The following is a 16127-nucleotide window of genomic DNA, read 5'->3' as shown; positions in this document are numbered from 1 at the left end:
AAGAGTATAGAATCAATTAGATATGTTTTTAATCATGTTCCTGCAAATAAAAACATATTTTGAAGTACAATCATTGTGTAAAGGCCTCGTCTCTTATCAATACCTGTATTGTCACTGACAACCTTTGAGGCAGTGCATTTTTACAGTTTCCACCCTCAATAATTAATTAATAAAGAATCAATAGTTTTGAAAGTGAAAATAAAATAAAAAATACATGCTGTGGTCAACTTAAGCTTGCAGCCTGTGATTTAGATGCAGGAACGTTGCCTCGGCTCATGAGATCACCATACATTTCTGACAGCCACGTAGTTTCCATAGTTGGTCAATTCAAACATGCATAACAGTCTATTTTTTTCGGCCATGGCCCTAACAGGCAAACACGCGTAGTATGAAAGACTTCCTGCATCACCTTGAGTAAAGAAGTACAGAAATAAAGATATTTTGCATGCATATATGGTTGTCCTGCTTTGTATATCAGGAAATGACGTTTTTAATTAGTCTATTATAATACTGCATTAGCAATTGCTAACTGGGTTAAGCACAAAAAGTGCTAAATTACGGTAGTTTGGGGAGTGAAGTGTGTTCAGGCAGAGCACTGAAATCGCGCTTCTACTGGCTGATTGGCATATCTGCTGTTTGTAGTATGCTTTTCAATGAGTAGCTCATTTCCAGCTAACACGTCCAATCCACATGCATGCAGGCGTGCAGCGCGGGCCTTACAACCTGTCGCTGGTCTGCTCATTATCCTCACGGTGATGCGTTTGCTGCCACACTTTACCTCACGCAGTCTGTGCTTCTCCAAGTGGAGTAAATAATCGCGGTGCACACTGCGCGTCTTCTGCTGCCGCACTCTGCACGCGACTCAGCGGGTTGCCAAGACAGCTGTCACTTCAGATGCCGAGAAGCTATACCACCACCACCTGTGTTTGCTGTGGGATCGCGACCACTATGTCGGGAGACTATAGGCTACTCACCAGTCACCGCATATCTAACTACTTGCCACTAATACCGGGGTCAAAGGTAAGTGTTTATGGTTGCTTCAGGGTGTGCTTGCTTGCCAATGCCAGTGAGCTGGGTGTGTTGTTGTCAGCTATTTCCGGTTTCAGCTTTGCTCCTCTGCTGCTGTTGTTGTTGTTGTTCCTTATCTGCATTCATGGCCTGTGCATGCTTGCACGTGATGTTGTGCTGCTGGCTATTTGCAATCTGCAATGCTGCTAAATATGTGCGTTTTCATTGAAATCTGTGTGTTCATTTTGCAATGAATGTGTAGCATGAAGTTCATGTTGCTGATGAGTTAATGTCATATGGTGTCTGGCAAGTGCTTGCCTTGATGCTAACATCAAAAATTATTATTATAATAGTCTACTTCAGTTGGGGCTGAATTAGTTTTGGCCATGTTTTGCCCAGCGGTTAGAAGGTGTTTTTACCTCATCTATGCTCTAAACTCCTGGTGATTGCTTATGTGGTTTGTGTGAAGAGGAGAGGAAGCCCGGCTTTCCAACGCTGTTTGCTTCAACAGCTATCTGCTCCACCCCAACCTCCTCTTAAATGTATGTGATATTGCTGATTTAACTAGGATTAATGTTCATTTAGGTGTTTTTTCAGGGGATAAGCTCTCTCAGCTGACTCATACATTTAAAAATGCACAAAAGCTTTCTTTTCTCCAAGGCCTGCCATGGCCTAACAGTTAAACGATCCTGTTGTGAATTACTTCTTGCCACAACTTTTTAACAATGATAATAATACAAGAAACAACGTTTGTTATTAGTCTAATGTAATCCTACGTCCCAAAGTGCTAAATAAAGCATGAAGTCAGTTCAGGCAGAGCACTGAAGTTCCACTTGTATTGGCAGCGGTTTGTGATGTACTCATTCCCAACTGTGTGACCAGTGACGTCCTCTCATACTCATGCAGGTGTATTGCGTGGACGTTAAGACTGTGACTGTTAATTATGCTCATGTCAATGCGTTTGCTGCCACAGCTAACCATAGTCTGTTCTTGTCCTTATGGGTGACTACACACCGGGGTTATTTCTGCGTTCAGATTTGCTGCACTGCTGTTTCTGTTCATGATTCAATTTATGATGTGAATGAATTATTGCCATTCATGGCCTCTGTGTGCTTGCAAGTGATGTTTTGCTGCTGGCTGTTTGCAATCTGCTATTTTTGCTGAATATGTGCGGTTTCGACTGACATCTTTGTGTATTAATTTGTTACGTATGTCTACACCTTAACCAACAAAATTAAGTTCATATAGCAGTGCAGTCAAGCATGTCTGGCAAGTGCTTGTTTGGTGCTAATGTCCAAAATGATGATTTGAATAACGCTTCAGTATGGGCTGAGTTGGTTTTGGGCACGTTTTCCCCCGGCAGTTGGAAGGTGTTTTTCCTCATGCATGCTAAATAGATGATCACTAGAGATTACTTTATCAAACTCAGTTTTATGGTCATTCATACCAGCATTTAAAGCTAAACTCCTGCTGATTGCTAATTTGGATTGTGTGGAGAGAACGCCTGGCTTCCCAACGTCGTTTACTGCCACAGCTAACTCCACCCCCCCAAACTCCTCCTATGTGATGTTGTTGATTTAACTAAGACTGATGGTCACATAAGGGGTATTAGCTCCTTCAGCTGACTCCTTGTTGCTTAACTAAGTCTGCGATAACTCCCTCAAACAACGGAGCCTTTTCCACCAAACTGTATAACCATTTGCCATAAATGTTCAATTCCTTGAGTGTCCCTCTCTGATATCATGAGGACCGTGTGTACTTACAATATTTTGAATGACTTACTCGTGCATGACGGGACGTACAACAGTCTCTCCTGTAGTGTGGGCTTTGTAGAAGAGTGTGTAGAGGTAAGGCAGAAGTGTGTAACGTATCGTCAAGTAATGTTTAGAGCTCTTCACCAGTGTTGAGTCGGGACCAAACGCTGCTGGATCCTGGGGCTGGAGACAGACAGACAGATGGATTAAAGGGATGGGGTTGATGAACGAGAGGGAAGAAGTGCGAATGGGAAATAAAGATTTGTCTTTTATCCACAGGGGGGGAAAAGGGAAAGAGATGCGGAGATGAAAAAGAGAGCTTGTTTGAACGGGAAAAGGAATAAGTTGGAGGGCAGATAAGGGAAATGAGGAGACGGATTTGGAGTGAGAGGAAAGAAAGGTTTGATGGGAGAAAGGTAAAGAAGGAAAAACAATGAACCGTTTTCGTTTTACATCACCAAATCATTCATAACAAGTGGACATAAACTGTAGTTATAAAGATTAAAATGGAAATTAACTTTAAATAGGACTAATCTAAAAGCAGCGTTTACAAAGCGAATGAGCAAAAGACAACTTGAGAGAAAGATGTAAAGGAGAAAAAGTGTGCGAGAAAGAAACAGAAGTATGATTTCATTCCGATGATAGTGGAGAGTGAGAAGGTGATTAGCTGCTAACAGGCCGTGCTCCCCTCATCTGGCTAATCATTTATGCCCTCGGCACCTCTGAGAGTGTGACGAGGAGTGTGTGTGTGTGTGTGTGTGTGTGTGTGTGTGTGTGTGTTTGGACTGGCCTGCATGGCCATGTGTTGAGAGCCATGATTAGGGCAAAGCAAAGGTCACACATTAGCTGTCTCCTTTAGTGGAAATCGTACTTCAGATTCATCATCCTCGTGTCCCTGTTCTCCAGCATATAACCCCCCCCCCCCCCCCCCCCCCTCCCTCCTGCCTTACCTCAATGCTGTGCTATTTTTGCAGCAGTGATGAGCATGGAAATGTCACATGAAGACTGTTGTGAGAGCATACATTTTCACGCTATTCAATGCCGCAGACAGACTTTGTCGACCGAGTTATTTGTTCATCTAGCTCAGTATGTTTGATCAATATAAACACTGTAGGCTCAGTGGGTGCTTTTTCTGTGTCTCTCTGTGACATTTTAAATCTGGCATTTACATTTATAGTGTGTTTCCTAAAGATAAACCTGAATATCACTCTATCCTCATTTTGATTTTCATGATTAGTATTGTGATTATTATTGCCAAGTAGTTTTCAGAGTTGGATTTAAAAGAAAATTTGAAAAAAAGTAAGACAATCAAGAAACAAATTTGAGTAGATGAAAATTACAATAGAAATGAAGAAGAAGAAAATATGTACATGTTTGAAATGAAAGAGCATAACTAGTATTATTATGATGTTCGAATACCCCCTGCAACTTTCAATACATAATATTTCCAGCATTAAACCCAAAATCAGTGGTCCATCTGCACATTTATTTTACAACACAGCTTTACCAGTGCTGGTATGGTGACAATCACCATGGCTACTGAACAAAGTTTCTATTTTTTACCACTTGGCATTTTGTAACACCTATATGCAATGCTATGAAATGAAGGGTATACCCTGCAGCACTTTAGACCAAACAATGGCCGTGTGATACACACATCTAAAACTGACAGTCTAATAGAAGAATTGTAGAACAGAATGCCTTTACGGTACCTTGTAGCCCTGAGCGTTGTGGTTCCGGCTGAAGGGATAGAAAGCTCCCACCTGCATCCAGCGACGACATAACTCTTCACTGCAGTCGTCAAAGAATCCACAGATGTCAGCCCCGATCTGAAACGCAGGAGGGGACTGCTTGACATTCAGCCAGAACCTACAGTATAGTTCTATTAATATCTTTAATGTTACATTTGGTGTATTTTAATCTTAGAGTTGTCAAACTCGGAGAAAACGAGCATGCTGTGGATTCCAGTAAAAGAAAGTGTATTGGAACTGAAATAAAATATAGCTCTATTTTTATTATAAATGTTAATCCAGGCGCCTTGTGAAAGTGACCAAACTGCATCTGAGGTCAACAGATCTTGTGAAAAAGGGGCACTTGCGTGATAGCTGAACACATATTTGTCTTTTTAAAATGGCTATCTTGATGTCCGCTCAATTCAGTCAAGATTTACTGTCAGACAGTAGATGTGGGCTGTGATCTTTATTTACATTAATTGCACAATGGAGTCCAAGAAAGAGACTTCAGTCAAAGGCCAGTCCACAGAGACGGCTTGCTCTCTTTTGTTTACTACTGGCCACATTGTACAACGGACTCAGCGGGAGGCAATCGATCCCAACCCCATTTCTCCGGCTCTCTCTTTCTGTCTCTCTCTTTATTTTGTGTGTGTGTGTGTGTGTAAGAACCTAAAATCAGCTTGACACAGTCCCACCAGGATGTAGTTGGCATCTATAAGACCACCTGATGTGCATAGTTGGAGGTGTGTGTGTGTGTGTGTGCGTGCATGTATGTGTTTGCGTGTGCGTTCGACTCTTCGCTGTTTTCTTGCCTGTGTTTGGACTGCACGCAAGTACATCGAGCACACTCGGGTACTGACTAGCTGTGTGTTTGTAGTTTTTTTGTGTTGTCTCGTTTTTGAACGAGGTGGTGTTCCCACAAAGGGAACCGGTGTTCTTCCAGACATTTTAATGGATCTTGTTCCAGACACACTTTTTCTTGCCTGCCCTCCTGTCTTTATGCTTACGCCTGAACATGGATCTCAATTAGCTGCTGAATCCTCTTTTGAAAAAGAGGGAACGTTTCTAATGCCAGAACTACATGTTAACTAAACTGAACCACGTAGTAAGAGCTACGACTGCCTCAAGCTAAATTGATCTGTTACAAGGTCTTTTTGTATGATACAAGCGCTCTACATACTGAATAGTGTTTTTGTCTTTCATTAATGCTATCGGAAGGGAGTCTGAGCCTCAAGTGAATTGTGCCTTCGTTAATGGATATTTGCTAAAAATGAACTGACTGCAAGGAGCTCTTGGTTGCCTCGAGTTTTTCTTTTACCCACACCAAATCAATCAAAACAAGACTTTTTTTTCTCCTGCGAGTGTGTGGTGACAAAATAAGTATAGAGGCTTAAAAGCAGGTCCACATTAAACTGTTGTGACGCAATGTTTATATCTGTAGCCCAAGTGAAAAGCTGAAGAGAGATTACTCCTTGCATTCCTGTTAAGCCCTGTCATGGCATCCAGGTAGAAACTGTTTTCCCTGTCAAACTCACTTACCTTGAGCATAATATGAACAGTGTTTGCCCTTGTGGAGGTTTACTACTCACATAGGGAATCCCAAAGAGCCCAAACTCTAGCATGCCAGGGATGGCCCATTTTATGTCGTTCCAGTTGGCAGCATTATCCCCCAGCCAGTGACCCGAATACTTTCCCACACCTGGGAAGGAGGAGCGGGTCAACATCAGAGTACGGTTTCCTCCAAACACACGCTGCAGAGCTCTGTGTGTGTGTGTGTGTGTGTGTGTGTGGGGGGGGGGGGGGGGGGGGTAGCAAGAGAGGGAGAGAAAGAAAAAGGTTGTTAGGATAAAAAAAAGGCATGGGTACAGTGGCAGAGGGTGACTCCAGCAGCACGAGGGAGAAACTGATCAAACACACATATATGCTCACCAGTAGAATGAGAGAGAGTATTTTGGGACAAAGCCAGGCCTAGTTGTACTTTTTTTCTTCCCCAGTGTACATTATCATTATTTAGTTTGCAAAGGGAAATCGAAGCCACATTGATTTCCATGACAATATGGAACCCTGATGATGTTTATGAAATGTGTCTCCTGCCAATAAAATATTTAAATTTCTGGACAGGGGGAGAAAAAGTGTGGGGGGGGGAGTGAGGAAGGAGACAAAGTAAAGATTAGCTAGCTTGAGTACCAAAGGAGTGAGTCACCAATTGGACTTCAGAGAGCTTGCATTTCACGTGTATGTGCCCTTGTGTGTTTGTATGCGTGTACCATGTTAGTATTATGTTTCCCTTCATACAGTGTGTGTGTCTTTGTGCAACTGTGTTTACATGGGCCTTTCTCATCTCTCCATATTTGTGCCTCATTGTCTGCTCGCTCCTCCGGCTTGTGACCCAGAAATCAATCTTAGCTCTCCGTCATGAAGGACGTCTGAATTCCTAAAATGCACCTTGAATAGCGAGGAGTGCGTAGGCTTACCGCAGGAGCTATAAGCGCGGAAACACCGGTGTAATCTTTTCGGCACCAGTGACATATGACACAGGCGTGACACACAGCTGGAATAACTTCAAACCATGGCGAGACTCTACAAATGTGTTCTTTTTGTATTCACAAGTTGTAATAGTAAAAAAAAATGATCACATTTTCTGCCCTTCACTTTGTGCAGTTTGTGTTCTACAGTCTTGTCACATTTTGACACATTGTGAATTGAATTAATAGTAAATATATAAGCTGTCTTGAACACTGGAATGCTCATCTGTTGCTTTAAATGATTGCTCTTAGGCAGGGATTTCTCAATCGCTAAATGCCTGTTGCCCCGACTCCTCTCTCATCGCATCTCTTCCTCACTACCCGCGTTCGCATCTCCGTGGACGAGGCCAAGGCATGAAGAGAGGAAGCGAGGAAAGGAATCGGGGATATACAAACTAGGAAATGAGAAAGGGTTCTGTGTGGTTGTGATGGGTAATTGTGTACCAGGATGTGAAAACGAAAAGTGTTGAATTCATTTTGAGTTTATTAAATGCTTTCCTCCACAGTTGGGCTGCAGTGATGGCTGTTTACCACCTGGGGAACTCTTCAACGGATATTTTATTGCTAAGATAGCAGCAACAGGAAGCCCCAACAGTGTATGGTCCATTAATGACTGCACACTTTTTTCCTTAATGTTAATGTGCAATGGATGTCTTTTCTGTGACAGCCTTTCTCTGCATATAATTCCAAGTTGATGACTGGCTTATCTTGCAGTCAAATATCATAACAACCTTTTTTAAAGGCCAGTGTGTAACTACATTTTCATTAGTGTATAATCACCTGAAACTAAGAATTGGTGCGTTTTCGTGAGCTTAGAATGAGCCCGTCATATCTAAATAGGGATTGGTTCCTTTTCACAATGTCTGCCATGTTGCTTCACTTTATTTCTACAGTGGCCCTGAACGGACAAACCAAAAACCCTTTAACGAGAGCCTTTCGCATTTTTACGTTACCTGAAGGCCCCCCCGTAGTTCTTGGACATACTTTTGAAACTGCGGTAATGTGAGCCACCGAGTGCAAAACCGTGGTTCCACCAGCTCCCGTCTGACTACTGTTGCTCCTACAGTATAGTTATTAAGGATGGCCTATGAGCAAGGTCAACTGCGTTGCTACCGTTTTGAACTCTGTGGCTTACGTCACGGCTGACTTGAAAAATAAAAAGTTAGCCAAGGGGTATTCAGACGGCTGCAATCTGCAAACACACTGCTGGATGCCACCAGACCATAAACCCTCTCCCTTTTAAGATGTCACAAAGAACTTTAAATAATATACCGAATGCTGTGCCATAATATGTTTTATTGTGGAATAATCTATTCCAGACACGTTCAGGAAAACACTAACACCTGAAAAGTTACAATAGCATTTAATCAAATGCAGTGATTTATTTTTATTATTTTTTATTTGCTTCCGAGATGCATCTGAAAGTGTGTGGCAGTGATGAATCGGTTGAAAATCCCTGCAGAAAATCCCCAAAAGTGGGGAAACAAGGTGAAGGAACCCTTGTTGCACTGATGTGAGGTATTGCAACAGTTCCTATACTTTTTGACTCAACATACAGTATGTATGTATATATCTGTGTGTGTGTGTGTGCGTGTGTGTGTGTGTGTGTGTATATATATAATCTGCATCAAAGGCTGTGCATTGCATTTGTTTAGTGTTGTGGGGTGTTATTTTCCATCAGCCAAAAAACCCATTAGTGCAGGTGTGTGCTGCTTTCTAATTGATGCAATTTCCCATACCATCACCATTAGTGCATATTAGGATTCTGGCAACTGAAGCCATATTTAGCCTTGTGTGAAATGACTAGCTGGGGGCTTGGAGACTATAGAAATTCCTGTACCAAGATAAATGTGACTGCAGCCTTTATACCTCTGTGGCATTTAAGTGGTTTGTGTTTTGTGCAGCTCTTGCTCATGTGCCAGGCTGACTTCCTTGAATGTACAATTTACAGTCTTTGGATTATGAATCTGATGAGCTCCTGTAAAACTCCTCTGCGATTCATTTTTTCAAATTACTCTGTGCTTGTTTTCGCGATGGAAACGAAAAGAGATTAGCTGCATTTTAGGCCCACCTGACTCATCACAATATCGTTTGTGTGGCACCCAAGTACGGTTTCAGAAGCATAGCGAACTTTATGTAACTAAATGGGCTTTACATGCATTTTAGGAAATACACAAACTGGTGTGCCACTTGCATGCACATGATATTATGCATAGACTAAACTGGATGTATAGGTATACAGGCCAAATGTTTGTACTCAAGCTAGCGTGTGCACTTAACTATCAGATGTCCACATAGTCCCCTAAATTTAATATAATAATACTGAGTGTCCTGCCTCTATATCTATAAATAAAGCATAAATCAACTTTAACCTGCTTAAAGCTCCATCAATTTCCATGTCTAAATAATTATTATCATTACATCCTATAATCACATTGATGCCTCTCTGTAGGTTTGTGTAAGTAATGGGCCCTTTTAAACTGTTTCAGCGCCAGACCCAGATGAGAAATTCATTCACTCACCCTGGGATCCGGACTCATTAAAACATATTTCCGCACTTATCACATGGGACACGACTTGAAATGGTCTCCGAGAGTCACAGGCTTTGATTCAGCCGAGGGAATAATACACTGGGCTGCGCTGAACTGACAGATTTCTCCGTTGCACCTTGTTTTTTTTTTTCATTTCAGCTCCGTTATTATGTTGCCATTTCTCACCAGCCACTGATTCTACTGCACTTAACGTTAAAGATCCCGTGTGTCGCACTGTTTTGACATTACACAACACACTTTGAGTTTGCCAATGCCTCAGTGCTCTGGAGGGGTGGCAGCAAGTCGGCGTCCTCGGCACGAGTTGGCCAAACTCCTTGCGAATGTACTCACTTTTCAGTAGCCAGCACCATAGAGTAGCCATACAGACTGTGGACATCATAGTGGTTCCCCCAGGCCTGCTTGGCATCCATACACAGCGTCTTACTGTACATCACCTCATCCAGAATCTCTGTGGGGAGCGAAAAGATGGAGAAGGTAAAGAGATTGGAGTAAGGTGAGCAGAGGCATGGAATGAATACAAAATATAGGATGCAGTGATGGAAGGGGAGAAAAGGAGGGAAACAGCACAGAAGAAAGGGAGACACTGATATATACAGCAATAGGAAGTGTGAACAATGAGGAAATGAGAGACAGCCAGAGCAATGGAGAAGGAGGATGACTAAGGAGGAGTGCAATAAAAAGGTGGCATCAGGGGAGCATGCCTTTTCCAGTTATGATCATCCTGTCTGGGACACAGTCGGAATAAAAGACATGGCAGAAGACTCATTTTCAAAATCCCTCACTGGGGACCCGCTATTTTAGATGAGTTTTCCTCTGGACCTGAACTTACTTTATGAGCTATTGAGACGGATTTATCAACTTGTGCACAACAGTTGGGCTTCAAGCTGCAAGCCCATGACTTCCTCTGTATCTTTGCAGGTATATGTAGATTTATGACTGGTGTGTATGCGAGGGCAAACTTGCAAACAATGCTGCCTTGACAACGTTTTGAGACTCAAGCACGTCTCTAAAGGAACATGGATATTGCGCATATCAAAAATGTGCAAGAAAAGCAAATGCATAATATTATTATGGCACAGGACATATAAATAAAAGTGTCTTACTTGGAGTGTAAGGAGGGTAGTTGAGGTTGTTATCATCACAGCCCTTATTTGATCCTTTCTGGAAACTAGCCACCTCATTCATGTCCTGCAAGTGCATCAGAGGACATTGTTTCATAAATCACAATTGTAATCATTTTAACTTATAATTTGAATTATTTGCAACATGCTCTCCAGGATTCTTCCACTTAGGTGATCATATACTAAAAAGGAGACTCTGTTAAAGTTTCTGATTCTGACATTTTTACATTTTATTTCACTTCTTATTATGTTCTTCTTGTTATGGTGTTTGAAGTAAGATGTTAATTTGTGTGTGTTGCAGCAATCAGAAGTAGTAATGAATGAACCAAATCTAAATTTACTGCTGAGCACCCTTTAATATGAATTTCAGCCTGTTCTTTTTCGTCAGCCTGTGTTTGGTGCTCTGTATTGGCCTCTAATGTCCAACCCACTGTGAAGTAATTGCCACCAACAAATTACAAAAGAAAGTAAGCTCACTGCCCCTGTGTGCGCGTAATTGGCTGCAGAATAATGTCAGTGTCAGGATTTTGGGTTGGCGAACAGCTAATCAGTGGAAACACACCTTCACTTTATGTGTTTTTAAAATTGACTTACAATCCAGAGGGCGTCATGTTTGATCTCCTTAGAGAATCTCTCATACTCATCAACCCACCAGTCGATGCAGTTTTGGCTGGTGTAGTCTGGAAATACAGTCTGTCCTGGCCACACCTGAGAGGGGGAGAATGTGAGAAATGTGTTTTTTTTTACAAGCACTTTTTAATAGATTTGGAGCAAAACTCTGACATTAGTTTGGCATGTGAGCTCCCCTACTGCTGGTATCCACTGCAGTTTTGCCAAAGCACAAGGCTTGTTCTCCTTATTTATTTCATTTCAAAAAGCATCTGCAACATGTATTTAATTAAGTGAGAATCAAGCCGACACAATATGAAGGCGTAGGTGTAGAGAGCTCCCCTAAAGCAAAAAACTAGGCCCATGGAAATGTCAGAGAAACGGCTTAAAGATGTGGATGTGACAAAGAAAAAATATCAGAATAGAGCTGAAGTACAAGAGAGAGAGAGAGAGAGAGAGAGAGAGCAAAATAGAAAGGGGATAGAGAGATTGGACAGTTGAAGAAGAGAGCAGAGGAGAGGAGGAATCGATAATGCAATAGAAATCTCTAGACGTGACTGTGTGTTAGAAGTCGTCCTTAATGACATGTATTGAGAAAAATGATTAATCCACAGAGAAAGGCGGAGATTTCATGAGTGTGTGTGTGTGTGTGTGTGTGTGTGAGTGTTTCTGTGTGTGAACCCCTCCTGTAGAGCACAGTAGATATTAAATCTCAAGGTTGCTCCATGCTAGCTATCTTTCTACCTTTTTTACTTCCACTGCCAATGACTTTACAACCCAGTTTGTAGCAAAGACATGAATCATGCTTATGTATGCTCACACAGATTTATAGGCAGATGTTTTTGGCAGGTGGTCAGAACTCCAAGGTCAGAGCTTATTGATAGTCCCTCACTGTTGCAATCTAACCTTTTCCAATCAGTTCTTTCTTCTTTTATCTCTAGATTTCTGACCCCAGCTGCTTACTAATACTGATAGCCCGTTTCCCACTTTAAACAATCAGTGGCATATCTTTTTATAACTGTTTGTCTGTTTTTTTTTTGCTCTCCAGTCTGCCCATCTATGCCTCTGCTCCAACAAAAGGGACAGACATGACGGAAGGTGGAAAGACTTCCGTCTTTTTTTGTGTTTACTCGATAGTCTGTCTCTTGTCTCTCAATGTGACTGACTTCCTGTGTACCTCCCTGTCACTCCACCACACAGAAAGACAACCAGTCTGTATCTCTGTACATTACTCTCGAATCTATTATTTGTGACTGTCTGTTTTCCCTGCACCTCCCTTTTTCTCAGCCCATGTTTCTGTCTGTCATTCCTACCTTTTTAACCCCTTTAAACCCGTATAGCCTCTTTTCTCTCCTTGCTGCTTTGTTTCTTGTGTGAGTGAAGTCCTGCTGTGATTTTACTCGTACACTGAAACATACGGGCCACCAGGAAAAGCTTTTATCCTTTGCAAGCAATTAGCTGTTTTAATAAATACCAGCCTGTCTCTGTATCTCCTTTGTCACAGACACTTCTACCGCAGAGGTCGCTTGGCAAAGACCCCATTGTTTTCATAACCAGGACACATACTTCATATGGAAATAAATTTGAATCAATTATAATCCTACACATGCGTGCACGGACATGAAGCACAAACAAGCAAGCAAAGCTTCTTGTTTAGAGAAATGGATACACTTATATGTACTCACAGACTGACTTTTTCCTTCTCTCTTTATCTTTCCCACTAACACTTGCACATCAAATCTGTGGTGCGTCGATGCAGAACATTTTAAGATTAAACACTAATGCGGAATCAATGCATATGTTTGACCTGTTATAAACAGCATGAAAAAGCGATTAGCCGAAGGGCTGGGCCTAATCGTGTGCATAATCCAAAGCAACACTATAAAAGCACGGGAGCCGCATACTTCAACCCCCCACCTCCACCTGTCTCTACAGGGGAGAGCTTTTTAAACATGTGCTCTGTGGGGAGACGGATCAAAACATAACATACGGGAGGCTTGAACTCCCATTAGGGAATGGTGGAGAGTCAGTTACACATATGCTTGCATACACACAGCAAATGCATATATTTATGCTTATGTTGCATGAATATTGTATAATGCGAAGGCTCTAATACTCGGTTGCAAAATGGACCTTAGAGGCAGTTTTAATTTTTTAGCCATGGATTCAGCAAGGTCCTAAATAATTTGAGGAGTTATCTTGCCCAACATTATAAATTTACTCAATTCATGCTGATTCTTTAATGAATATCCTCAGGCTAATATCCTTGTATTGCATAGATTATTAGAATTGATCATCCTACCAACATATTTGGCATTCAAGGACGACCGACTGGGGTCCCAAGGGATCCCCACTAACAAACTACTGTAAGAAACAACCATCATAGCAACATGTTGACGTGTTTCTCCTCTAAATATTGTTATTTCTACCAGGAGATTTATGTATTCTGTGCATCTCTCCGTCTGTTTGTCCACGGCTAATCTGGCATACTGCTGGACCCATCAGCCTTCTATTTTTCTTCTCCGTTATGTCTGGATGCTCGAGTATCTCCTATGGTTGCAGTGATTTCACAATTTAAAAAAGTTTATTTTATTGATAACATGTCATACCTTCATTGACTCATCACTAATCTTAACTGGCGGTTATGGGCCTCAAGTTGTCAAAAACTGCTTCAGTTTGGACTCCTGATTCTGTTTCTCTCTTAATTTGCACATATGATGTTTGCACATATGTGGAAATATTTGTATCTGTCTCCTTCAAAATGAGTGTCCCTACCCTCCCTTGCAGTTGGTGATACTTTTTAATTAGCACCCATGTTAAACAATAAACAAATAAGTACATAACAATCAATAGCTGCATCTATTAAAGTCATTATCTCTTATCACTGCATAGTCAGAATTGGGTGGTTTTGACTTTGGTTCCCAGGAACCCAATACATTAGTATTTTTAGAAAGCACTTATTAAAACGGAAATAGAAAACAATGATGTGAAGTCATTGAGAACAAAATGATCGACAAAGTTGTTGGAAATTGGAATGCAGAATAAAGCACCTGTGAGATGGCAAAGTGTACTATGGGGACCCCAGTTAGTAGGATTAAGGTTAATGTTCCTGGAATCATCGTAAGCATTAATTTCACACAAGCTAGACTTGGACTGTATACCACAACAACATTGTGCAATACAAGGTTCAATTGTTGCTCAGGGGCAAACATGGGCCATAAAACCATTTCCATACTAATAAAACACTTTCACCTGCCTCTACAACTGATATCAAGTGGAATGGAAGCATGGCTTAGTGATGTGTCTGCAAACCACTGTTATATCATTTACACATAGAAGCCCAGAGATACTCACAATTTTCCCTTCACATAAATACGTGTATTAAAACACTATGTTGTAGTTCCCACGCAACCACATAGTGTAGAGAGTAGTTGGTAAATAATAAACGGTTTCGGTGAATGTAATAGGAAATTTGAAAGACTTTTCCAACATCCATGTTTAGTCTGGTGATTATGTTTTTTTTATTTCTTTTTTTACTCCTTATCCTACAACTCTCAGCACAAGCTGTTTTTAAGACTATTGCTTTGGGACTCTATAGCTGACTGAATGTGTTTTGTTAACCACATTATTCTGTGTAAAATCCATATGCTGTAGTGTATGCAATTCCCAACAGTTTGGCAGTTCTTGAGAAGGCAGACTTCTGGCAACAATAATGCCATGATAAGGTTGTTTAAATCATGTCTGTTGCCAATTGTAATGCTAAGTGGAACCCCTCAAACTTGCGTACTTTTTGCTGATGTAGTTTTAAAGAGCAAGATATTCCAAAAGGTGCAGGTAGAAGGGGAGGTGGATGGGTCAAAGAAATCGTAGACTTCCGTCCAGGAAACCTCTGTTCCTTTTTCTGTGCAAATCTAATAGTAAAGTTGACATTTGGTCATGAAAGTCCATAGTCACGTGAGTCATTAGTGTCGTAAGTCTCATGACTCTCATGTGGTAGTCACGTACAGTATGTAGTCAAGTCAATGACCTCTTTTCCTAAACCGAAGCAAGTGGTTTTGGTGCCTAAACTTAACTTTGTGCGAAGACAGATTCTATTTTGAAAAGACGTTATACATGTAACCAGCGTCACATAATCACTGACAAGACCAAATCTGACCCAAGAGGGGTACAAAGAGCGTCATAGTTTGAAGCCCAGTGCCACTGACCAACCTGCGTTATTTGATACATTGGCATGGAAATATGTTGGAATATCACTGTGATGATCCTTTTACACAAGCTGCAGACATTTCAGACATGCATGTTATCGAAGCATGGTGTTAAAGAGGCATTACCATCTGGAGGAGGGGCATCTTTGAGTATCTAATCAAGGGCCACTAAGAGTATTGCCTCATCTCTGTGCATGTTCCAATTATCTCTTGCACCCAAATGCAGCTCACCTCTCCTAACAGTGGAGTGTTCCCATCCGATTCAGTGATCCAGGCGTTCTTCTCAGTCCCCCGGTCATAGGAGAGGTATGGAGAATCCCCTACCCTCTTACTGGTCGCTATTGCAGGATCCTGGGGGCGGAGGAACAGACTTGAGAATAGGACAGAAATAACTGTTAACGTGTTGGTGTTGCAGATTCAATTTAAGAAAAACAACACATTGTGGGATCATATATATACATTCTTCTTTACAGCTGAATTTTATCAACCTGACGTCACAGCTGCCAATATTTGGCCAGTAATACAAGACGAAGAGTACTACCAAACCATAACGGACCCAGAAATGCAAGGTAAGATAGTAATCCTGTGTTTGGACAGGGATTTGTACAGTTTACATTTAC

At 41.5% G+C, this 16127-nt stretch overlaps 1 protein-coding gene across 1 annotated transcript in view; it reads right to left on the bottom strand.

Moving 5' to 3' along the window:
• Positions 1-16127, bottom strand: part of si (sucrase-isomaltase) — a 67150-nt gene that overhangs the window by 38868 nt on the left and 12155 nt on the right. The window contains exons 12-18 of the mRNA XM_079165742.1: positions 15739-15858; positions 11288-11401; positions 10676-10760; positions 9903-10020; positions 6085-6256; positions 4475-4591; positions 2791-2945 (exon numbers count right to left, since the gene is read on the bottom strand). Coding sequence (XP_079021868.1) covers positions 2791-2945; positions 4475-4591; positions 6085-6256; positions 9903-10020; positions 10676-10760; positions 11288-11401; positions 15739-15858 — 881 coding nt within the window. The remainder of the gene's footprint in view (positions 1-2790; positions 2946-4474; positions 4592-6084; positions 6257-9902; positions 10021-10675; positions 10761-11287; positions 11402-15738; positions 15859-16127) is intronic.

This window comes from Pholis gunnellus (genome assembly GCF_910591455.1).
Source record: "Pholis gunnellus genome assembly, chromosome: 9".
Taxonomy (NCBI): Eukaryota; Metazoa; Chordata; class Actinopteri; order Perciformes; family Pholidae; genus Pholis; species Pholis gunnellus.
Note: the sequence above shows the minus strand (reverse complement) of the source record. Positions and strands in the feature narration are given on the sequence as shown.